This window comes from Anguilla rostrata, chromosome 1 (genome assembly GCF_018555375.3).
Source record: "Anguilla rostrata isolate EN2019 chromosome 1, ASM1855537v3, whole genome shotgun sequence".
NCBI lineage: Eukaryota > Metazoa > Chordata > Actinopteri > Anguilliformes > Anguillidae > Anguilla > Anguilla rostrata.
Window position 1 is genome coordinate 58,122,115 of NC_057933.1, and position 25,477 is coordinate 58,147,591.

The window sequence follows — 25,477 nt, forward strand, 5'->3', positions numbered from 1 at the left end:
GCTTAGGACTGATACTTCATGAAACCAGAATGGCTAAAATTTCTAAAAACAATAATTTCAGGTGTGATCAATATATGCAAATAAAAATGGTTCCACCTTATCATTAGAATTTTATCATTAGGCTATATTATCTTTGGTACTCTATAGTATTTATTCAGTAAATCAGGTGACAGGCCACTTTCAGACTATAAGGGGAAAGTACACATTTACTGTAATATATTCAGCTACAAATAACTTTTTTCCATTTTGAATGTCCTTATTTTTGTCCAACAACAAATTTCTTGATTCACTTGCACAGAGGTACTGTCCTGTTACTGTTTGGAGAATTACTACCACATATATTACTATAAATCAACCAGACTCTGTATTCTTAACATTGAAAATGCTGTTTAATTTCCATTAAAGCCAAAACATAACATAATCAGCACATTGTTATAAGCTAACATCAAATCGAAAACTGTTGTTACTAACCAAGGTCTCCTGTCTTTAAGAAAACGGAAAGTATGTGAACATCGACCCTAGATAATCTATAGTAACACCTGTTCTTCTGTCCTCCAGACAGCGCTGCAGCAGTGGATTGTATATTTGTGCTACAGTTCTGTTCTGTTCTATGGAATCCCTGAACAACAGTTGCACATTTTCAAATAAACAACAGGCATACGGGCTGTCCGCTGCATCAAAATCATGCATGCTCTACTAAATAAAGAGCATCAAAGAAAATGCTTTAATGCCTTTTCAGAAAAAAGCAGTTTAATCTTATTTATTTGAACCTAGAGCATTCTCCCTGATCTTGTCAACAGAATCCTGCGCTCACATGCAATAATCTTATGGCTATGTTCAAACTGAAAGCATAACCTCGGCTCGCAGGCCCTGGAGCCAAATCAATGAAACTTCTGTCTCCTTCTTCTGTTATCTATCCTGGGGAGCATCCTATCACTGAAGTCCAAACACCAAGGGTGACAGCATGACTGCCAGCATAGTGCTTTTTTAATCTTCTGTAATGCATGTCAAACGGAGGGTTCCAGAACAAAGCTTCCTTCACATAAAATGTATTCGCTGAAATTAACTGCACCACAAAGCAAACACTTGACATCGGACTTAATGCTGATGCCTCATGACTCGCAGATATTTTGCCCCGCGACCGATTATTGCGCACGCAAATGACCGTATCTACACTCCCACACTTATGGTCATTTTCAGGACTGCAATGTCATATCAACAGAATATTTTTCAGGCGCAAACAATTAAAAATGCTACCATGAAAAACATACATAATGGAAATGGCTTGGGCTATGTCCCCAATTCAAGTCTGCAAGGCAGAGATATTCAGCGGGTCTGCCTGTAGGACTGAGTGACAGTAACGCAATTGTTTGCTAACGTTATTCTAAACAATGAATGTATTAGCTAACAGCTGAGAGACGTTTCATTTCCTGCCCCAAAGTCTACCCCAAGTCATAGTGTTGTGCATTCTTGCGAACAATCTACCACACAAGAACAGCCATCTCATTGAGAGCCCAGCTCATTTCCTGTGACATGCTGGGGAAGACACAAACAGCAGCTGGGCCTGTCTGCATGCACCTCACGAGCAACTCAGGATTACTCTTTCAGACAATGCCCAGGGATGCTTTTTTTTGATGTAGGCCTAACAAGCATTTAGAAATAAGCCCTACAAGAGCCATTTTCTGGGTGTGTTCTTTGTTTGTCCAACAAAACACTTTGCTGCTTCCTTCAGTTAATTTCCTAGTTGTTTAACAGAAAACTTGAGATTAATTTCAATCCTCAAATAAATAAGCACATGAAATACAATTGTAAGCTACATTGCTCATAGGGGTCAAATAAGCCCTGTACTGGACTATAATGACTTCCAAACAGATATGATCTAGGAATTGAAGTCAAAACTGACTGCAGAACAAACTGACTGTGACAACTCTTCTGGCCATTTGCCCTCTAGTGGTCATAAGATAAACCTGCAGAACTCACTCACCGTGCGCTAAACGAGTGAGCGAGTGACACTTTGTTTCTAGGTTGGCATGTTCCAGTCACAGCTATAAATACATACAGAGGAAGTTCATTCTCTCCAACAAAAAATGTATCTGGTCCAGAAAATGCTGTCTTTATTGGTGCAGCAGCCTAGGACTCCAGCTGTTGACCGAGCCATTCTGGACACCCTGGGTAGATACAGTGTCCTGTCATCCCCTGCTTTTTCCCTTTCAGTCACACTCACATTCCTGCAATGAATGAACAAACTGGCATGCTTTGTGTTCAGTGTTCCCTGAAACACATTTTCTTCTCAAGGGCATGTGGATGCGACAATTAATCCATGCACAGACGCACACATTTGTGAGCTCTCTCTCCCCCTATCGCCCCATGTATTATGTCTATTTTACAGTAGAGCTGGTGCTAAGTACATAGAGAAACCTAGGGAAAGTGTTTGGCTGGACATGCTAAAGATGTGTTACCAGCTTTTTGCAGAGGTGCATTCTAACTGTTTTCTTTTCCTCCTTTCCTTGTCTCCTTTCCCAGTATGGAAGGCCAAATGGGTCAAAAATACATGAAATTGACATCTGGAATCACACATTGTCAAAATCGGCTCATTCCATGTGCTTATTCCATCTCCTCACTTCCTTTCCTTGCTCCTAGCTCCACCCATCGGAGGATGCAAGGAATGGAAGCACGGAATGGACACAGGGATGGAGGAATCAAGGAAATGTGGATCAGGCAATTGGAATGTTCTTGCTCTTTCAAGCATCAGTCTGAAGCCATTACAGATTTGGCAGATGGGGAGGTTGATCATTATATGTCACACGTTTCAAAAACATACTTCCGCAAAGGATGTACTCGTGTTTTCCTTGCTCAAGAATTCTTTGGGAGACACCTAGCTCCTAGCTTCTTAAACGAGCATTTAACGAGTTGGAATGTCCTCAAAGATGACGCACCTCGATCGATTTACGGGTCAGTCAAGGACCTCGAAGACAAGGGATGAATAAATTAAGCAATTGGAAATTGGATTGCAGACTGGATTCCAGATGTCAATTTCAGATATCTTTTGACCCATTTAGTGTTCCATACTAAGAAAGGAGGCAAGGAAAGAAAGCAAGGAGACAAGAAATAAGTGGTTGGAACGCACCCCAGGCCACTCACCTGGAGCTTGGGTGGAAAATCCAACTAAGCATTCTTCCCTAAGGGGGTTCATTTTAAATACTTATTTCCTTAACACACAGAGCTACAATTAGATGTTAAATGGTAACTATGACGTCAAATACTGACCATCATTCTAAGGGTGGCACGGGGTGTTCCATTCAGTTAACTGGAGCTAAAATGAGCCGCGGTCCAGCACTGCCCCACACGTCAGGCCACACACCAGATGGGATAGAGTTATCCTCACGCACGCCACCCCACAGCTGGGTTCTGACCCCTAATGGCCTCGCAGACAACATCTCGGTGCTACACAAGTCTCACCATTCCTACCATTTCCCCTGACCCACATTCTCTCTCACTGTCCGCTCACACACCCACAGTTACGAGTTTACAGAGACCCAAAGAGGATTCACTCGGCACTTCAAAGCCTCTCAGTGCATTCCTGTTAAAAACACGCTCGACGTTTAATTTTTGTTTCAGTTTCTCATTATACCTAAAAATGGAAACACATTACATTTGAAGCATAAGGTTTTCCCACATAGTTAACACTACAGCGTGACTGTTCCATGAATAAGGTGTGATTCTTTGATAACACAAAAAAACGACTTTTATTGCATTACTCCCAGAGCTTGACACCGAACTCATGAAATTCTAAAATGAGCCAGCCGTTAATTCAGCAGAGAGCCGATAATGAAGTTCTCATGTGACAAGGGAAGACATGCAATTATAGTAAGAACTACAAGCTTGGGTAAAATCACTCTGGAAGAAAATAATGCAGAATGTATATTGAGTGAGCGGAAAATTAGTTTTTGTGCCACTGTGTTTTAATTGGACAAAGCACCTTCACCCCAAATGTAAACAAATATAACACTGATGTCACTTTGTCTCTGAGGGACCTCCCCTCACATCCCTGTTTCAATGGCTGTGCTTAACTGAAATGAAAAACAGCTGTGTGATGAGCATTCTGTGGGGTTTAGGGGCAGTCACACTCTACCCAAGATAGAAGTCTTTTTACCCAGCATGACTGACATTAGCATTTAAAATGAAAACAGGAAAGCAAATCAGACACAGCAATAAATATGGCTGTTAGTGATGCCAGCTGCTGCAAAATCTCTACAGAATTACTGTAGCTTGGTATTAATTACACAAAGCCATCAAACAAACACCCAAAACCACATCAGGCTCTGTATCAGGCTCTGTATGTATGTGTGTTTGTGTACGAGTGTGAGTCTTGATCATTTATCTGTTGTTTTTTCTTACCACCTTAAAGCGACTTTACATGTACAAATTTCAATTCAGAGAACCAAAGGGAACATTTGACAGTGATTCTTGCTGGTCATATATGGTGAGACACTGTCTCCTGCTATCATGACTAGCTGATAGCCATCTTGCTGGGTTATCAAAGGAATGCATGCTCTACATCACTGAAACAGTATATGGTGCTTTAAAATATCCACACACTTCACTGGAATCACTTCAATTTGTGAGCCTGGTAGCAAATAGACATAGTTGTACAAAGAGGTCTAAATGAACTAACTCGAATATGGCTTACTAAAGAAGTGGATGCCTTTTAAAATAAAACTACTCTGAATAAACAAATTAATTTAAATATGTGAATATTGCTGGAAGACAGCACATTAGGATGGACAGAGATGGAAAAACCATTTGGGCATGTGCACATTGTAGGGGAAGAATTGTTTAATGTGACGCAGATGATAATAGAATGTCATTCTCTCTGTATGAAGCATGCAATGCTCCATCTGACGGGATGCCACAGCATGACCTTCAGTTAACATTATAAAGCAAACTGAACCTGGAATAAATATGTAAATACTTAAACACAGGCCTGCCCAGTGAAATACAAAATGGTTACTGATAGAGAGTGTACCTCAAAATTTTATGATTAAAAAAAATTTCACTGAATAGATAACCTATAGTTGTGCATTCCCAATTCCTGCTCCAAATAAGAAGCAGATGTAGTAAAATGCAGATATATATGCTTTGCGCAACAGACTTTCTTATGTAAGGTAAATCTTCCTTTAGCCTACCCTCCCTTAAACATACCCTAAATCCATCAAACCCCCCCACCCTTGGTTCCCTGCTCCTCTTCACCACATGACTGCACATCTCCCCCTCTGCTCCTGCATTGTGGAGCGTCACTGCTTCAGTCACTGAAAGACAAGGCTCTGAGCAGGGAAGGGACACGAGGCCAGTCCATCACAATTATCCCATTCTCACGGCGGGATCCAACCCCCCATACTTCCTGTTTATTAACAGCCAAGTTAAAGACCCAGGCATTCTTTAACCACTGAATCATTCAAACTCAGATAGTTATTTACAATCCAATTAGGTGGGCCAGCTGGTCTAGTTTCCGTTAATGGGTAGGGAGGCCAGAGGACCCCTCCAGGGGAACGGGGTCACTGTGGACAGGCCCCTGAGACACAAGGCTGGGGGGATGCTATTCTATCAGAAAACTACAGCGGCTGCGTTGGCTTTACTGATCCAGGAACCGCGTAGCGTCGGACCAAAGCTGCCACTCTCTGCGTTATAAGCACAGCAAGAAGGAAGCAGCAAGCCAAAGACGTCAGACTAAAAAACTATCAGCTTTAGTGTCTGTTACACCCTTCATTGTTTTCAGGGCTTATGCAGCATCAGAACAGCCATAAAATACTTAATAGGCTCTATCAGAAATAAGTGGGGCCAACACAAGTATTGAGATTTCCTGTTAGATGTGAATCACTGGGTGAAAGGGACACTCTATTCTATTGCACGCTCTCTAGCTGGAGAGTAGCCAAACTCCATGAGTGTGCCCTGATAAACCTGATGAATCCACACACTCACATACTTTCGTGAGGAGTCACCTGAGAGAAACAAAATGACAATGTGAAGCATCCCATTAAGTTAGCACACGGATTTCAGCCTCGCGTCAGTACGGCCATTTCTCACAGCTGATCTCTGTCTCTACCTACCGATACCACTGCACACCAGTGTAGATCATTACCTCTTTATACTGCACACAGCACAGTCACTATGTGCTACAGACACGTCTTTACTCACTGTGCCTCAACCCCCTCTTATTTCAGTCTGCTGCCATATGTACTGGCCAATGCAACCTATGTGCCTAGCCACTGATATCTCTCCCTTCTGATAGCAGCGTCTCAAAGACTTCATACTACAGTAATCCTCCCCAGCCCCTGTAAGATTGTGAAGTCATTACAACATGCGCCTCTTTCTTAAAGGGATCTTGCAGTGCCCGACAGGAAACTGTGCTTTCCTTTTCAAATTCTTCAAATGCTTTCCCTGGCGGCTAACACCATTTATAGCTAATGGGCCGAACAATTTCCCATGCCACGGAGCTCCTTAAACAGGCCAGTTCACTTCTTTCCAGCGATTTACCCCGACCCAAAGGGACATATCGGAACAGGACGTACATTTGATCCAGAAGAAAATGCGTCAAGGAAAGAAATCCCAAAATGGCACAATACAACCTACTAAAAGGAGACAGTCGTTCTCATACCACAAAGTCAACATTATTATTTTACACATCAGTGCCAATCAACACAACTACTAATACTAATAACAAAAAATGGATTAAAGGAATCCCTGTGTTGAAGTTTATTGAAATCACAATAAACACTTAACCCCCAGGATAAGTGTTAAAACAAATAGTGCAAGCACAAATGGGACCGATATTCCTTACAAGGCCATTTTTCAAAATTCTCAGGATTGCTAACTGAATACATTCCTTGGATTTCATCTTATCAAATGACCGCCCCAGTCGCATTAAATTCAGTCACCAACGAGGCGGCAGTTTGCCACTGCGGCTACAAGTACACCGAAGCGGACTGCATCCCAGGTGCCATCATCGAACAGGAAGTAAGGTAAAAGGCGAGAAAAGGTTGCCTGCGCTTACAGCATAGCCTCTACACAGTCAGCAGGAGACAGCACACTGCAATGAAGAAGCATCGCATCAGCACTAGGAGCCAGCAGTGTGCCAGGGGCCGAGCACGCTCAGAGAGGCCGGTTAGACCAGCCGCTCGCCTCAGTGACTTCGCCATCATGCAAGACGAGAACAGACACGGAACCTGGAGAACTGATTGATGGGGGGGGGGAGGGGGCGGGCTGTACTGCTTTGGAGTGAGATGGGAAGTAACAAGGTACTTTCTTCTGAGACCAGTTACGTAAAGATCAGAGGACTCGCACAGACCCAGCTAACTAGGGACAGTTAGGATGTAAAATCTAATGAACTGGGGTGCAAACCCCCCCCAGTGGGACAAGCGTTAGCGTCGTTCTTTCTGCACATCCCTCGGGGCAGAAACGCAGTGGAGCGGCCCAGGCCAGTGAGGTGGTCTTCTTCAGTCTGGTCTCCCTCTATCCAGCACTGAAGAAAACTGGAGGTGGATTTGTTGAGATTCTGACACCATGTCACACAATCTCCACACTTTCCCTCCTCAGTTTAGCACCTTTTGTGTGAGAACATAGCTGGTGCTATGGTGCTAAAAAAAAAACAGAACGGAAAAACACTTTGCAGGAAAAAATCTTAAAGTGGCACTGAACACAGGCTATGTCTAAGACTACAGCAGCATACTAGTGATGTTTTGACAAGCATTCAGCAACTTGGTATAAGAAATTTAGCAACAGTACGGCATTTAAATTACAATAGAAAGACTGATTTTTTTTTAACGTTAACTGGATTTTGTTCAATCAATTTCTACCTACATATTCTTTGTAAGGGCAAAAGTACCTGTCAAATTCCTCTCTCTAGTTCTGCTCACATACCAGCTATACTTGATATACCAAAAACAAAGTAAGTGCCACATTTTGCATTTCAAACATAACATCACTGAAAACCTCAAGAAATTCTCCTTGAACTACCTCATCACAAACTACCTGGCCAAACTGCCATGGAATGTTGATGAAAGCGATTGTATTGTCACTCAGAACACACTGCTGCGTTCGCCAAAGCTTTCATCACTGTCGGTGATGTCCTGAGCCAACTGCACAGGGAATCATGTTTGACAGGCTTCACTGTGACAAAGAGAGACGTGCGCCAGCATCGCATTAGACTATGCAGCGATGAGCGACACGCTGGGCCCAGGACGGCAGCACAGCACACGGATTCACGGCCCTTCCTGAGTCTGAACTGGATCCCTGCATGGGAGAGCAATGGAAGCAGCACTGGCCCTTCTCAAACAAAGCAAAGAATTCTGTCTATCGGTGAAATCATCCTGTCGATCACTTCAAAGAAAAACAAAAATAACCAAAAATAATTTAAAAATCAGAACAATTCACTGCAGAAATGACAAGCTTAAGATGACACAGACGTTAAATGAGGAGAATGAGGACACTCAAACTGAGGAGGCTTGTGGACAGAAGTCTAAAATGAAAAACATCATTTGCCTTCCTTCCTTACATTATATAAATAAGATACTGGAAAATGCTAATACAACACAGGAACATACAGGAACTGTGGCACACAGAACACCATGACTCATATACAGTAGGACACATGACCTTCATCTGCACATAGCTGTCATTCCAATACTTAGCCAGTAAGACATAGCCTGGACTCAGCAGTCCGTCAGGCACAAAATCATATAATTTCAGCACACAGTATGTCTTTGTTGTGGGTTTATAATTTTCACATTCATTCACACACTTTTACTGAAGATCTCCCTATGTCGAACCCTAACCCCACCCTCACACCATCCTGACACTGCTGGTTGAATCAACCCTATCATTGTCATAGACATGCTTCAACTGAGGCTTTCTCAGTTAGGTCCTCTCTCAAGTGATCAACCCATAACACAAGGATATCATGCATAGTATCTTTATACAATATCTTCTTCAGCATAATACAGCAGTGAACACTGCAACCATGACATTTCTCCCATTACTTTATTTTGCATATTACAACTTTTTTTCTACTCACCTCATCAAAGCCACTGTCCTCTTTCTTGAAAGCTAAAAAGGAAGAGGAATGGTTAGTATAATGGTAAGTCTTTTAATAACAAAGCTCAAAACAAAGGTGAGTCGTTCATTTTAAAGATAATTATTCAATCAGAAATGACAAAAACAGTATAGTGATGGACAATGTGTGTCTGCCTATTTCTTTATCCATCTATCCATCCATTATCTATATCCACTTATCCTGGTCGGGGTACTGAGGGGTGCTGGAGCGTGTCCCAGCACACATTGGGTGAGAGGCAGGAACACACCCTGGACAGGTCACCAATCTATCACAGGGCCCCGTTTCTTAATGGTACGCGATTCTACCCAAGCTTCAGAAAAAACATACTACTTATCTAATTATCAAAATTTATAGCATAACATAATATGATACCAAAATTCCTTTGCTCAAGAAAAATAAACATTCTGCTTCCTCATATGTAGCATAACCAAGGCTTCCAAACAGCTTTCACTTTTCAATTTCATAATCTCAATATTTAATAAAAATCAGATTTATGACAAACATCGGGCCACTGGTTTCCTGTGTGTGGACATGCCCCACAGTCTAATATGGGACACTGGCCATGCCATTGCTGTCTGTAGGCTAAGTCATAGTCCTAAACTGGCTTTAATATGGCCATTACAGTGAGGGTTTTCGTTGGCAGGATCTCCCTCATCTCATTGTGCACCAGTAACTGTTCTGGGCAATCAGACCTGCAGTCTGCCAGTGGCGGTTGGACATGAAGTGAACTCTTTTGATGCACTAACTGCGCAGCTCAGCCACAGGACGATAAAGAATCCTGTGGTCAGAAAAATGCAGAGGAGAGTGCAGGTTTGTTTGTCATATTGCAGCAATAAGATGAGCTACAAATCAAAATACTTACAAATACTATTCCAAATTTGGATAAAGATTACCAACATTCCATTGCTGTCTAGTAACAGTCTAGTGGTGGAATACGGAACTCACTAACAGCAATACATAAGTTCATTGTTATTGGCATCTTATCTCGGAAAGTGAGACATGAAAACAAAATAATAATCTTGTTATTCAGTCTACAGTAAACTGACACTTGTATCAGGAGTTCATTTTTATTTCTCTTTTCTTTTTACTTTTCATCGCATGGATTTACAGGACAGTGACTTGATAATACTCAGTCACTGTGCTTCATATCCATAGGATGTCAACAAATCGAGAAATGATAATATGGACATAAAGATTAATTCAAAAAAATACCCATGCCTTAGATATTTGAAATTGTGTTTGAAAATTAAACATTTTATAGTGATTGATAGACTAGTTAGAGTATTTCAAGAGGAAAAAACTGAAATGAAATAATATGTGAATATAAGGCATGTCTTATTTATCATAACAAAAATTTAAGCACTTCTAAACACAGACAGAACGAGTAAAAATAAAATGATATAAAACGGCATAAGCATTGGTTTCGGACTTTAGGAATGGATACTGCGGGAGGTTTCAGGAACAGCTGTTTTTAACATCAAAATGTAGGCAGTTTATATCCAACGTCACAAACAAACACACAAACATGTACATGAGTGCACAAAAAAGACAAAAGCAAGAGACACCATAACATAATAGACCTCAAACATTGTTCCTGTCTCTTTCATTTTCATATTTTTCTTTCTATTTTCAGCAGGCTATATTTGCATTTCAACTCCTGCATGAAAGTGAATTAATGCACTGATATGTTAAACAAACTCTATATGTCATTTTTTCTATTAAAAAAATGACATAGTCCACAAAGTCCACAAGGATACCTTCATTATACGACAGTTTATGCAGACAAATCCCTCTGCCAATACACAGACACAGAATCAGCAGCATTTCTGGGATTGACTTGAATACACATATCACATTTAATCCCTATTCACATTAACAATAATACATTATAAATTCAGTTCCCATGGTGCATGTATTGCACAGCCCTTGACCAACCATTGCTGAGGGCAATGATGCTAAAAACACAGCAGTACTGTAGAGCATTGGACTGCACTGGATGGGTATGCTCTCAGGTGAGCTGCTGCTCGTATACCCTTGAGCAAGTTATTTACCACCATGGCTCTAGTAAAAATTCAGCTGCTGGCTAGCACAATACACTGTGAGCTTTCCTTCTCACCAGAAATCCACTGACCAAATTCATTTATAGAATCGTGTATTATGTTACGTTGTATTTCAGCCTAAGTAGTGCATTATATATATATATTATATAGCCCATATACATTTTTATAAAATAAAAGGAATTCAGTTCATTGTAGCCTATCTAGTGTGTAATAATTTCTCCTGGCTTCAATGTGGCTGATATGTAGTAACTCCTACTACAATCCGATATGTTAAAGGATTTACTTATTTGGTAAATGTATAATTTAGGCTATAATTTAGTATACAAAAGTATCATATTGCTCCCAAAGAAATGATATGAACTCCTACATTCTCAGTAATATAGTATTTCACTTACAAGTAGCTTGTAGATCTGCTTGAAAATCTAGACCAATGGTTGTCAGAGGGCGTGATAAAGTTTTGTCTTAATTTGAAGTATCATGCATCTGTGAGATCGAAAGGTTTTTTTAAGAGCATAAAAAGTTTAACAGAAGCACATAAACTCACTGAACTTCAGCCGATTAAGAAAGGTGACACTACCTTAATATTAGAACAATGTGTAGGACTGGAATTCAACTTCTCAAAGTATGACGTAATGTTCTTTGTCTAATCGTACGACAGACAGTGACTGATCGATGCTCTGAAGGACCCGATTTCTGTTTCAGAGATAAACAGATAAATGGAAAAACTGCAAACCAAGGCAGTTCCATATCCTTTCAGCCCAGACTGTTACTGCGTACAAGCATATAACACTAACACGACATTTTACACCGTAACAGCCAACGAACTGTAATATAACTACTGTCATAGGGCGTAATCTAGTTTAAAACAAATTCATGCACCAAAGGCTGTGTTTCATTCTCACGTTAATCCCTTCGTGTAGCCTATAGGCTATAGCGTAGCCTACATATATCCGGTCAAATGTTAACCTGCATCCTCCCAGAGGTGAGATACACACAACGACTTTTCAAATGCAGTCTTGTTCTATAGACAAAAAACGACGGACGTCTACTATTTTACCATCATGCCAGACATTAAACAATAAAAAATGTTCAATATTTGGAGTGTCGTTTCATAAAAGACTACACATTGGCTTTAATCAAAATGTACGTCTGTTGTCAGAAGAGAAACGTTAACCACTTAACCAAATGTATTTATACATCGCAATGAACAAAAGTAAAGCATGCACAGATTGGAACTTTATTGGGACTCTCTGCTAACGCTAGCTTTTAGCATCCACAGGCACGCCCAGTAACAAATAGACAACTTTGACTGAATTAGCCCATCTTGAAATAATAGGTTGCATTAGCTCAATTGTCCCAATAGGGATAAAGTTTTACAAACATATCATTTTAAACAAGCAATCTGGCTATTGCAAGTCATTCCATTATTGAAGCAGATTCGTGCACCGTGTAGCTAACTAACTACTTAAATTTTCCTGATCTGCTTGTTGGCTACCTTTATATTATTGGCGATAAACGGTTCTTTGAGGGAATAGTAAGGTTTGTAAAAAAACGGGTCTACTTACCAATGCGGCTGAAACTCTCGGATAAAGTTCTTCGCAACTTTTTCATTTTACCTATTTTTTCCGTAGGTTGTGAAGCTGGCATTAAGTCACACATGTCGTAATATAAAAAGAAGTAGGCTAATTAATATGTGTAGCCGTGCGGATCCTTGCAATGGCAAAGTCTTTAGAATTGAGACAACGGCTTCGCTATGCTCTGCTGTCATGCACAGGAAATGTATTCTATGGAAGCACCGCCAGTTCTCAAAGATATATTTTTTGCAGTTTTTCTAATTTTTGTCGCCTACAGATAAGCTTCATTCCTTACGAAGGGATATTCCAAATATTTTAATGAAAGTGCGATCAATAAAATACCACACGCTTATCTACTGCGGACAAAGCCGCTGGATAGTCCCTGCTTCCTCAGTTTTTCTCAGTCTGGATGTCATTTTTTGGGATTCACTTCGCCTGGTGTGCGAGTGAAAAAACACGCTCAGGCTACAAGTCCCACCCTTACTGCTCACTGATTGGTCAAAATATGAACATCTGGGTTGCGATTCACTGTACGAGCTTTCAGTCACATTGCAACGTTGACTGCAAGGTTGAGCCATAGACAGTGGGTTGAGCATTGAGATATGCCAGTGATGCGTTCGTATTAAAAGAAGAAACTTTCCCCGAAGACAGACGGAACTCTATAGGGTCCAGACGTATTCACGAAATGCGGGATTGCTTTCTCTCCCTATAGACTATTCTATTTTTTTTGTATTTAATCATTACACACAAATTATACATTTGAATAATGTTTTAACAAATATGGATCGTGCTGTTGAGAATTAAGAAACTGCCGTCCTTTCAGTACAACATTAGCCCTGATAACAAATCTGCTTCCCTCATCTCTGAAAATAAGAAATGGGGTTCGTGAGTGGCATTTCCAATTGAACTCTGGGAATTTGGCGTAAAAATTTAACATAAGCCTCGGAAACCATATTAGCAGGAACACAATAGGCCTAATTATTTCAAGTCTAACTGTTGGAAAAATGCTATACAGTAGCCTACTGCAGACGAAGGGCACATTGTGCAGAATGCAGAGACTCAACTGTCCTCTGAAAGCTGATTGATCGTAACAGCATTCCCACTAGATCCAGGCCAGCTTTGAAATGCATCACACATCTTAAGCAGTTTACGTAGGCGCAATAATGCAAGATGCAAACCATGACATTTGGTTTTAACAGGCATAATCTTGTTGAAGTTTTTTTTCCAGCTTCTCTGTTGTATATTCCATCCCTATATACAGGCAACATTGCAAATCCAGAGTCTTCAAAGTGAATTGGCTACCGTTATGCACCAAGAGGATGACTACATAAACACAGAGAACATACTGGTTTAAAAACCCTTTAGAGGAAATGCATTCACTTAAAAAGAGTAGTGAAAGCACAGCCAGTGGAAGCTGTAGGTATACCTGTAGGCATTTCCTGCATCAAGTGTCTCAGCTTTATGAAGGTGAGAACCTCCCATCAGTCAGATAAATGACTCTGCTGAGCAAAAGTCTATTATAGCCTCCTGCAAGGTGGGGTGTGGGAACTTTCCAGCCATGTATGGACATATATAGTGAAATCTAAGCCAGTTTTGTCTGGGTTCCAAGCACATTTCCCTCAGAACAATACAGTATGAACGTATTGGTCAGAATCTTAAATTAATTTTTGTTTTGCTGGATATTTACAACAAACCATATAATGTATACCATAACACATATAACCCCTTTCATAACCTTATCAGTGCAAGATAATGAACCAATAAAACAGAATTATTCACAAGATAGTTAATGCTACATGGTCGGGAAAAAAAACCTTTGTACTCTTGCCCTCGCTGGCTTTCAAAAAGGTGTACATTAAAACAATGCAAAAACACAAAAGAAAAATCATAACATGTATACAGATTTATTACACGAATGTACAGTGCATTTGTTAAAAAACACATTTATTAAGAAATCTGTTAAAATATCAATGCAGATGAGCTCACACTAATGTATATACAAGAGAAAGTAGAATAATTACAGTACACTTTTAAAAAATCAAGCCTTCAAAGGTTCAATGTTTCATTCAAGGTCTCAAAGTTTCAGGATCCCAATTCTAAGCCACACTCAGGAAAAGCAATTACAAAAATCATTTCTGAATTTTTCATCTTCTCAAACTCTGTAGTCTGACCATTTCTTTTTACACATGTTAAATTCAAGCTAGAAATTATTTATGTTGTGCAAATAGGAAAAGAAAAGTGATTTCATTTTATAATTCCACAAAATACTGAGAAAAGAACTTGCAAGATTATGGGCAGAGATGCCTCTATCCAAAACAAATAATTTATGCTGTCACAAGCAAATTACAGATGCCATAATCATGTGGCGTGTGAATGAGAGAAGCATCTGGGAAAATACTCTCTTCTTCCCACCTTCTTCAGAGCAATGAATTGCCGATAATTCTGTTTTACTCATTTTCAAACTTGCTGTAAGGGTGGTCAGAATCCGGGATAAGACCTAAAAAATAAAAATAAACAAAGCAAAAAGGGAGTTACAATTACAATTCCAAAACTGAGCTTCCTCGTGTGTGTGTGTGTGTGTGTGTGTGTGTGTGTGTGTGTGCGTGTGTGTGTGTGTGTGAGAGAGAGAGAGAGAGAGAGAGAGAGAGAGAACATGTAGAAGTTTTAGAAGTTATAGCCAGTAGCTGTGGCGAGCATGTCTGTACATGACATAGAGTCCTGACATAGTCTCAATGAGATCAAATTAGGTTAATTACCATTATACCAGTTAAACAAATATGATGTGTTCAGAACATCACCATTGCAGGCATTTGTTCAGTGTCCATTATATGAACTCGGGTGTAAAGATACACTACTACTTTACGTCAATGGTGGGGGATGTCACATTTGTGTGTCCTTCAAAGGCAGAGGAAGCAAAAAGCCAATGCTGGATAACCTGAGAAACAGCATGATAGGCAAATACACACCATCTGATGAGAAGTGTGCTGAGATCATGAAAAAACACACAGGCTGCTCATTCATCAATGTGTCATGTTGTCCATACATGTATCACTAATGTGAGTATGGCCAAACCTATATACACCCAGGGACATGCAAATAGATTCAACAGTCAAAGGGACTAAAGACAATGCATTATTCCTGCTTCTGCTGTGGAATTAATAGTTTACAGGGTTGCAGAGGAATAATTACCTTCCTGTCAAAATACATTTTCAAGCATGAAAGTCCATAAATGACACACTTTGACCAAACGCAAGGCAAACTTGGCAAAATAAACTAATGAAAAAATAAATATGGTAAAAATGAAACCATAGAAAAACTGAATTATACAACATTGTATACACTGGCAGGAATGCAAGCAATTCTCCAATTTGAATATTCTTTGTTCCCAATTTTCAGAAGATCATTGCAGAGCAAAAAATGCACTTAAGACCTGATGGTTCTGACTGGACATGTTGGAACCACAAATGTGACTCATTAAAAAAAAATGTTAAAAATCAGATTGGGTAATCAGATCAGATGAAATGGCATGTGCTTATCTATAACTTGTTGACTATTAAGTGTGTTTTCAGAAGTAAAATGTTTATTCAAAAATCTGATGCATTAAGAAATCCTGCTCAGTTTTGTTGTTTTGCTTAGAAGTCCAGTGATGCTGGATAAATGAAGTTTAAATAAAAAGTCCCGAAAGCTTCATAAATAAAAGATACGAGGGGAGATTTCATAACGGCAGCTGTCTGTACTTCAGACATAATCCCAGATGAAAGCACGGGACACCCATTTCAAAGTCTATTCAGAGTACCAGCACCCCCCCGGTCAAGGAGAAGAGATGCTGCCGTCATGGACTGCACGGACATGAAGCCCGACCCCACCATATCCCCTGCATTATGAATGTGTAATTACCATTTAGACCGGACCAGGACACCCAATGCCATTCTCTTGAAAGGATTTTTGACAGAGCCATCCCCCAAGGCTGACATTTCAGGCCGTTTCACCTCAACCCAAGGAATCGAGATAAGAGAACAGCCACCTCCCGTTGTCCTACCACTCCCCCTGCTACCCCAATCAAACCAAGGGCTGCCTGCACAAATCTACCACTAGGCCTTTGAAATGGGCTCTGAATATAATGATTTGTTCCTCACCATTTTGACCTCATTTTAAAATGTCTACACCTTATTTTCTGTAGCTACAGTATTAATTAAAAAAAAAAAAAAGCACATAAAAATATGCAGAGATGTCAACTTTCAAGGAAGTGAAAGTTCTTATTCGACCAAAATATTCCCTCAAAATAATGGTTACGTCACTCCAAAGTCAGATCAGCTCCGAGGACAAAAACTGTCAGGCTGTACACTTAACTCCATCGTTTGATCTTATGAACTCCATATACGAAGTGAGATACTGGTACTTTTATGCTCAGCCAACCTGCAGCATGTCAAATTATCCCACTGGAGCATCAGTAGCCTATGGCATTAATGCAAATGGAAAAAGCCTTACCACCTGGAGGCAGTGAAAAAGCCAACCACAAACAATTCAACCAACACTTCAATTGAATTAATGCCCCCTTCCATTTAACTTCACTCACCAATATCACACATTGAATGTGTGACACAGCTTCCAAACAAAAGTCAAGTAATGACACCTCATGTATAACAGCAGTTATTATAGTTATACTGTGATTCCGTGCCAGAATCATATCAAAAACAGTTTGAGTGCAGGGCTGAGGGCTGGCTCTGAACCATGAGAACAGATAAATTTATATGCAAGAAATGAATCAGAACGTAATGGGGTCGCATCGTGACATGAGACCAGACCAGCTTGGTAGTTGCACAGAAGTTTGGGGGGGGGGGGGGGTACTCATGTGGTGCCAGCAGGGGGCAGCGTGGAAAACACAGCACACAATAATGGAATGCAGCTGTTTTTTTGTATTCCCTTAACCCTGTGAAAATTGCCTGTTGGTGTGGAAGCCCTGTGTGCAGATGTGCAAGCCTGGACAAGATCACATCCGGCAGTCATGGGCCCTGTGGCCTCTTCCACAGAGCGAGCAGAGAAAAGGTCACTGTGTCACACGGATAGGGGGGGTGGAGTTAACACAGCAAACAGCTTACCACTGAGCAAATTTGTTTCTTTATCTAAAGTATATACCACTTCTCTACTACTATAGGGGATGTGGGGCTTCATTAAGCCACCAATCTAACTGCGTACAACTCTAGTATTATGCACTAAAACAGCATGAACAGAACAGGAGTAAATGCAGTCAGTGTGGCACTGAATGGGACAGCATCATGACATGCAACTTTACTTTCTACTATTATAGCAATTAGAAGCCCCAGTATGTCCAATTATAAACATTTTATATATTTGCATAAATGTATGTGTCCACGTGTTTGCAAGCAACAGCATAGTAACACCACGCAAATGGACAAATATTCCCCATAAAACCTGTAGTGTAAATGCTAACGCTAAATGTGTTTGAATGATGGATAAAGTGTGATGTGGTAATGTGCAGTTTTATAAATGGAGGGAAAGGTGAAAGCACGGCACAGCATGAATATCGATTTTATCATACCAAGGTAAACCTGTCAATATCACACTTGAGAAATTTCTTACTGGGTGTCACTTCGGCTTATACATAATGTATTGCATGACCGGTCATGCAAATGCCATTCTGTAAAATATGGCCCAGAAAATGGGAGTGAAAACAGTGTCAATCACAAGGTAAACACATGAAATACAAACATAAAGGGAAAGCGAGGCTAGGCTTACGTACCATACTTCTTGCGGATGTCGTCATGTCTTGCCCTTCTTTCTGACTTCCTGTGGGACAGAAAGACATTTTTTTCAAAACACCAAACAAAGATAGTAAGTATGCAGTGATCATGCACATGCAAAAGTGATTGATTACTGAGATTAGCTTTGCGAGACGGAATAGGTGTTCCAAAAACCGTGGGCACAGAGTAATGAGCCATGTTATCCTCCAGGGAGCCCGATGCTGAGGTCAAGGGGTCAGGGTCAGAGGGACATTGAGAAGACGCCGTACTGCACTGCGTATGCGTTTACACAAGCAGGAAAAGGAGGAGGGGTTCTTCACTATTCATCTGCAGCCTACGGGGTAATTCACGCAGCACGCTCCTGGCACTCCCCGATTCAGAAGAGGCCTGCCGTGGACTGCCGCGGGGAGGAAACGCAAGGACAAAGCAGCTGATGACAACGCACGCTTCCGCTGACACCTCTCAACGTGTGCCGTGCCAGGAACTGACGTTCAGAAACCAATTTCCCCTTGCCTGGTGCATCGCTTCTCCTTAAAGAGCTCCAAACATAATATTCTCTCAGGGGGAAAGAAAGTAGCCAAAACTAGCTTAAAATTCATTACTCAAGGTTGAAGACAGAGCTCGGGGCAGCTAGACTGAACCGAGTCACTGAGCTCAATGGCAAAGGCTAATAAGAATGACACGATTATCGTGTTACATACAAAAGAATGAGAAGCACGGTCACAGTTAAAATGCGCAGCAGTGCTGCGATCGCGTTTACGACATTGTTAAAGGTATAGACGGCTTCGCCAAACTCCGAAACCCATCTGACTCCTGTGGGTCCCTGCTCCTCCGTCTAAAAAGGCAACACATGTGTTTTCTATGGCCGTGAAATACGGCCCTGTCTCGAGACTGTTGTTCTTGCAGTTCAGCGAACTCCCTCTCCGGGCAGCACAAAGCACTTTCTCTTCTGCACTCTGCGGAGGACGTAAATCCAGCCGCTGAGCGTGACGTAAATCAGGTTCCCTTTATCGGCAGGTAGTGAGGTGTGAGCGATGGGGGCCGCTGAAGAGCACGGGACCGAGCGCCGTCGCCATCTGTCCCACTCCCCCCTCGTTGACCCGCACCGAGGCGCTTTCCCACACAGCTCAGCACACAGCCAACAAGTGGGGCGAGGAAAATGCACAGGCTTCAGCCTGCCGCAGCTTTGGGGGACGAACGTTTCAGCCGTCTCAGGTCAAATTGTGCGCGTTACTTAAAGCATTTTTTCTCGACCGAGTTACATTTTAAACTGGGCCTCTGGCAATGTGACAAAGAAAGGCTTAAGCCCAGCAGAATGGAAACTTGTGAGAACAGCAAGGAAATGGATAATCATTTTAACAGAAAAGGCCAGGAAATAAAGCAGAGCCTTGAACACAACTGAGGACTGACTGCATGGACATCTAGTGTTCAGAACATTTTAAAAACACGTCACTGTCAAATACAGGACCTTAAAGCAGATGATGCAAACCACTGGCAGGAGTGGAGACTGTCCTACTGTACATGTAATGAACCTCTTTCTTGTTATTGTATCTAATATTGGTCAGGTACCAACAACACAGTTCTGACAACCAGAGTAGCAGCAATAAGCCTCAAATATACAAAAATTGATGCTAAAATAATATATTTGTATATTTGAGCAATAAGCCTCAAATATACAAAAAAGAATATCCCATTTTCAGTTGGAGACCTGTTCTTGGAATCCAAAAAAAACATGAAGCTGAATCTGGACCTAAGGCAATAACACAATAACATTACAGGGAAAGCTAAGAATGGTTTTGTACGTGGATTTCTGACGTCCACGGTCTCCGAGCAATAGGCACCCAGGTGTGCGTTGGACAATAGGGACCCAGCCCCGCGAGACTCCCCCCTCCCTCCCCCGGAGCGCCAGCGGGCCGGTCTTACAGAAGGCAGGAAAGAGTCAGCCCCTCCTGCCGTCTGGGGACAGCCGCTTCCCAGAATGCCATTCTGCAGCGAGCCACGTGACGCGCCGCCGACAACAGCCGCTCCTCCACGCCGCCGCCCCGATTAAACAACACATCGCAAGTGTTCCCAGCAGGCCTGCAGTACAGCTGCGAGGCCCTGACAGCGAAGAAACATTTACATAACGCAACAGCTCCGCGAGCAACACTCGCGAGGGGAAATGCTGTCAGAGGGCGGTGGTTCTCGGACGCCGCGTTTCAGAATGTGCCCGTATTATCTCACTGCGCAGTAATGACCGCAAATATTCCCCTAGCAAAGAGCCAGCGGAAATATCTCTGCACACAGACACCAGACCATGTGTCACTTCATTATTCCAGAGTGACTTTCTTTGCAGTGGTATTACAGAGCAATGCAGCTCCGGTCCTACCGTCCAAAATAAATAGAGGCCTCTATGCTGGTGCTGAAAATACTCTGATGCTTTAGCTCTCAGTTGCATCTTGAGAATTTTTTTCATGAAGAACAAGCAAACATAATTTCCCAAATCACGCTGGCACAATCTCACCAAAGCGTTAAAGGGAAGTACACCAAAGGCCCGCATTCTCAGGCTGCAAAATGATGAGCACAACTACAATCTCAACTCAAAAAAGCAGCCCTTACCGGTCTTCAGAGCGTTGCCTTATCTCCTCACGTCTTCTGGCGAACCTCTCTTCATCTCGGTCAGGCCTGTTTAAATGGGGATGGATACGTTAACGACCAAGATCTACCGCAGCCACATCCATTAAAAAGGCTTATGATGTGGCATTCTACCATGAGAAGCAGGGCTTGTGTGAGTCCTGCATCTAATAAGACATAATACATTCTGAAGCTTAAATAGACCTTTAAGCCTCAAAAATTAAACCTGACAATTTATGCAGAGCCAGTTTCTCCAGGATCTAACAGAGGTGAAGGACTACATAGACTCTTGGTGTCAAAGCGTGAGTGTCAACACAGCACAAACAACAAGCTTTGCTAAAAGAAATTCTGCCAAGAAAAATGTGACAGCCCATGCAGTTGATTACATTAAAAAAATAAGGTTTTTAATGTATCTGAAATCAGGAAAAGAAAACAAACAATGCAGTTGATTGTGTGGTGTCACAAAGCAAAAATGTAGTGTTAAGTTGTAAAGCAATAATGGATTTTACACAGTCCTCCTGCCTTCAGGAAAACCCTATAACGGTACCACAGAGAACCAAGCATTGTGGGAAAATATCGTTACCCTGCTGGGCGAGTTCTACAGCAACAGCAACAGCAGCACACGATGATGCTCAGTAGTATGGTCCCCCCAACCACAGCCATGGCAATGATGAGCGCTTCAAAATTCACTGCAATAAAAACAGCAGAACAGCAGCTTCACACGACAGCCTACCTTCCCTAAATAAAAAAAAGCCAACAGTACGCTGGAGTGGACAAGAATCACTGGTGAGAGTCAATCAGCAGTAATGATCCGGTTTCATTTGGAATATTGCTGTGGTCTTCCCAGATTAATAACTGAACTAGTTGTGATTTGTTGTTATTTATATTGCTTGTGAACTTCCAAGTAATTGTTGGAGAAGACAAAATCATTTAGAGTAGAATGGTAAAATGGAATGATGGAAACACCAGAGACACAATATGCTGTTTACCCAGAGCAGCAGAATTTCTTAGATATTTATACTGGTACAACCCAATGTGCACTCATTCATAAAAAATATATTTCTGAAGGAAATGCTGACACAGAAATGGAACTTTTATGAGCAGAGGGCAGTATTCTCTAACTTGCCAAACCAGTTTATTATTTTTTATGCAATGCTGCCACCTGCTGTTATACTTTCTATATGACATGGCCAAGAATGGATTGAATGACTATTTAACTGAGAATGGATCCAAGAATGGATCTAATGACTATAAACCTTTTACACACACGCATGCACACATGCGCGCGCGCACACACACACACACACACACACACACATTAAGACAGTGACCATGCATCATCAGATTTACCATGGCTCAAACCATACAGATTGGCCTTTACAAGCACAATTGCACAATGCAGAAGGCTCCAAGTGCAGAGAAGAAAAATATCCCTACCAGGTAACTCCAGATCCAAAATGGAAGCAGGCAGCCTTTGAGACACCCATCATTCCAACCAGCCGAAGCCAATTGTACATAACTGCCCCCCCCCCCCATTTTAGTTGTTTTTGAGTGCCCAACACTTACCCCAGCACACCCCCCACCGTGCCTGAGACAGCGAACAGAGCGAGGAAGGAGGGAGGACATGTTTGACTGGGTAGTCCATACATGTCCCATTGGTCAGACACCAAAGGCACTGTTCGGGGAAATAAGGGTGTTGTCAATAAAAAACGTAAATAAATAATTAAATGAATAATGTCTGCACACATTTTGTATTATGCTGAGGTTCAGCATGCAGTGTAATGTATGAACATTAGAATTTTGGACCTGAGGTCACTGAATTCAACAGCTTTGTGCTTGGTTTGACTACTAGAGAAAAAGATAATACTCGAGCAGGAGGAGTAAATTTGCACTAAATTTTTTGTTCACTGTAGTAAAGGCTGAATTTTTTCCAAATGAAATGTCACTATGAACATAATCTCTGGCATATTCAGTCATTACTGGTCACCACAATTTACTGGCAAGTTGACAGTGAAGTGATATTAAATACATAAACAAGTCATTTAAAAAAAAGCAAGCTATCTTTACTTACTGATACATTTTCTAGACATTTTTCACAGGTCGTTCCAAAGTCCTTACAAGCTGAAATAACAAATGTGAAAATTAACAATGCATAGACAGTGATGAGCTTCAATACTGCACATACAAATCAACCAGCAACCCTCAGTCAAATCACAAAACAGGAGGCCATCAGCAATTATTCCAATTACATTATTTTACGTCCTTAGCATGAGCACAGGTTGTACCATACATACCATCTTAATGTATGCAGTCAACTGTGTGTTTTCATAAACAAATAAACAATGGTTTAACCCCATCTAGATTTCGAAATGTGGGCCTTCCTGTACCAAGTGTTGCACACTGCATACTCATACGGAACCTTACTTTTCTGGCTACACTGGTTTGTGGTTTTTAAACGGTTTGTATACACACGTGACACAGGACAAAATTGCCAAAATGTCGACAGAAATCCTCGAATAAGACTGAAAACTCCAAACTTCAAAAAAAAAAAAAACCAACTTGATAAAACATTGCATTACCAGCAACTATTCAAACTATACAGACTCTAATGGCAGGCTAGCCATGCGACACCGTGGTGACGCATTTATATTTAGCTATCATTAAATTATCATTATAACTAAATGTGTATGTGTAAATAAATACAATTGCTTCTTTCATTTGGGGTGCTACGCATGAGATATGATACCGCTTGAGTTAGGTTAAAATGGTTTTGAAAATCCTTGTATGCTAGTCTAGCTAACTAAGTAACATTTGTATGGTTAGCGTATAGCTCGCCTTTGTCGGTGTTGAACGGAGCAATTTAAGTTAATACACGATTAGCAAGTAACTTTTTACAATCTAGCTAGCTTGCCAGACAATAATACTTAAATGTGCATAGTTAACAATAACTTACATTTTTGTGGCGGAGATAAAGTAGAACAATCTCCTTGGGATACAAGGATACAGCTGACGACAAAAACCAAAAACAAGCAGACCACACTTGGCCTCTTCGTAAAATGCATTTTGTGTTATTTTAAACACTATCGTTTACTTGATTTAAATTAAATGTTCAAATGAAGTTAAAGCAAGTCTAATGCACCTTTTTTACACCGAAGTGTATTGGATGTTAACGTTAAGTTGGAGTTCCGGTTTGTTGCGCGCATGTAATATAAATTACGTCATTACAAAGCGTCCTCTCTTCTTTTTCGTCTCCTTTGTTTTTTTTTTCCATTTGATTTAAATGGTTGCGCTGTGAACCAACTAAGTGCACGTTTACTTCTGAGATACAGTTCTGTGGTTACTCACCAGGCTGTAGTGTGGAATAGTAAATATCTGAAATGACAAGAATTCTTCCGTAACCTGTTTTTTTATGATTATGTCCCACATCTAATTCTGTCACTCAACCATGTTCGTTTTGAAAGTCAAAACAAATGCCTAATTCTGTCGATAAATATTAGTGCTGACTTAATAAATAAATACATTTATTTTATTTATCTTTTAATATGTTTTTATTCATTTAAAATTTAGATTTTTTTGTCTGTGTATTTCCTGCTAACATGAAAATTAATGTTAATCAATGTTCAGATGGGCACATGCTATATTTACTAGTGGTCTACCAGGCTGGCAAGTGCACAGATAGACACCAGTTTATGTTGAAGCATCTGCCCCCTGCCCTAAGACAGCAAAAGTGCCCTTTGTGCTGCAGTGATTTTTAACTTACCACAGGTGCCCTTGGTTGAGAACACGCGCCCAAAAAACGCTGTACATGGTCCTGCTATCCAGTTAAGCAAGTGCAATCAACTGAGATGGACATTTGGTTCCTGTGGCTTCTACAACATATCAGAAGTCATATGGTAAATGGACTGCATTTGTATAGCACTTTTCAAAGCACTTTACAATTGATGCCTCTCATGCACACACACACACTCACACACCAATGGTGAAAGGCTGCCATGCAAGGTACCAATCAGCTTGTTGGGAGCAATTAGGGGTTAGGTACACTCAGGGACACTTCGACACGCCCAGGGCGTGGGATCAAACCCCTCCGACTGCCAGACAACCGCTCTTACCTCCTGAGCTATGCCGCCCTTATATATAGGGATGACATAGCTCAGCACCATATAACCATAACCATAGTATTTCTCATGTCAAACTGCTGAAGCTACATACCTGTGGCCTCGGTTATTAATTGCATGGGAGACCTCTGAAACTAACGCTGGGAATATAGGCTTACTGTACAAATACTACTTTTTTAATGTTGCAAACATCACACATTGTGCAATAACAAATTCAATACTAATTTTGAAAAATTATTGTGGC

At 41.0% G+C, this 25,477-nt stretch overlaps 2 protein-coding genes across 3 annotated transcripts in view; both read right to left on the reverse strand.

Annotated features, from left to right (window-relative positions):
* Window positions 1–13,180, reverse strand: part of cdk14 (cyclin dependent kinase 14) — a 145,803-nt gene extending 132,623 nt beyond the window's left edge. For both annotated transcript variants that reach the window (XM_064344736.1, XM_064344748.1), the window contains exons 1-2: window positions 12,735–13,180; window positions 9,071–9,102 (exon numbers count right to left, since the gene is read on the reverse strand). In XM_064344736.1, the coding sequence (XP_064200806.1) occupies window positions 9,071–9,102; window positions 12,735–12,828 (126 nt within the window). In that variant the 5' untranslated portion in view covers window positions 12,829–13,180. The remainder of the gene's footprint in view (window positions 1–9,070; window positions 9,103–12,734) is intronic.
* A 1,451-nt stretch (window positions 13,181–14,631) lies between these two features.
* LOC135259938 (pituitary tumor-transforming gene 1 protein-interacting protein) lies at window positions 14,632–24,321 on the reverse strand. Its single transcript, XM_064344903.1, has 7 exons — window positions 24,072–24,321; window positions 23,190–23,239; window positions 22,685–22,793; window positions 21,702–21,807; window positions 21,104–21,169; window positions 18,505–18,551; window positions 14,632–15,240 (listed from the first exon to the last, which is right to left on the reverse strand). The coding sequence occupies exons 1-7, from the start codon at window positions 24,178–24,180 to the stop codon at window positions 15,191–15,193; spliced, it is 537 nt and encodes a 178-aa protein (XP_064200973.1). The 5' UTR covers window positions 24,181–24,321; the 3' UTR covers window positions 14,632–15,190.
* Between the last annotated feature and the right edge of the window lie 1,156 nt (window positions 24,322–25,477).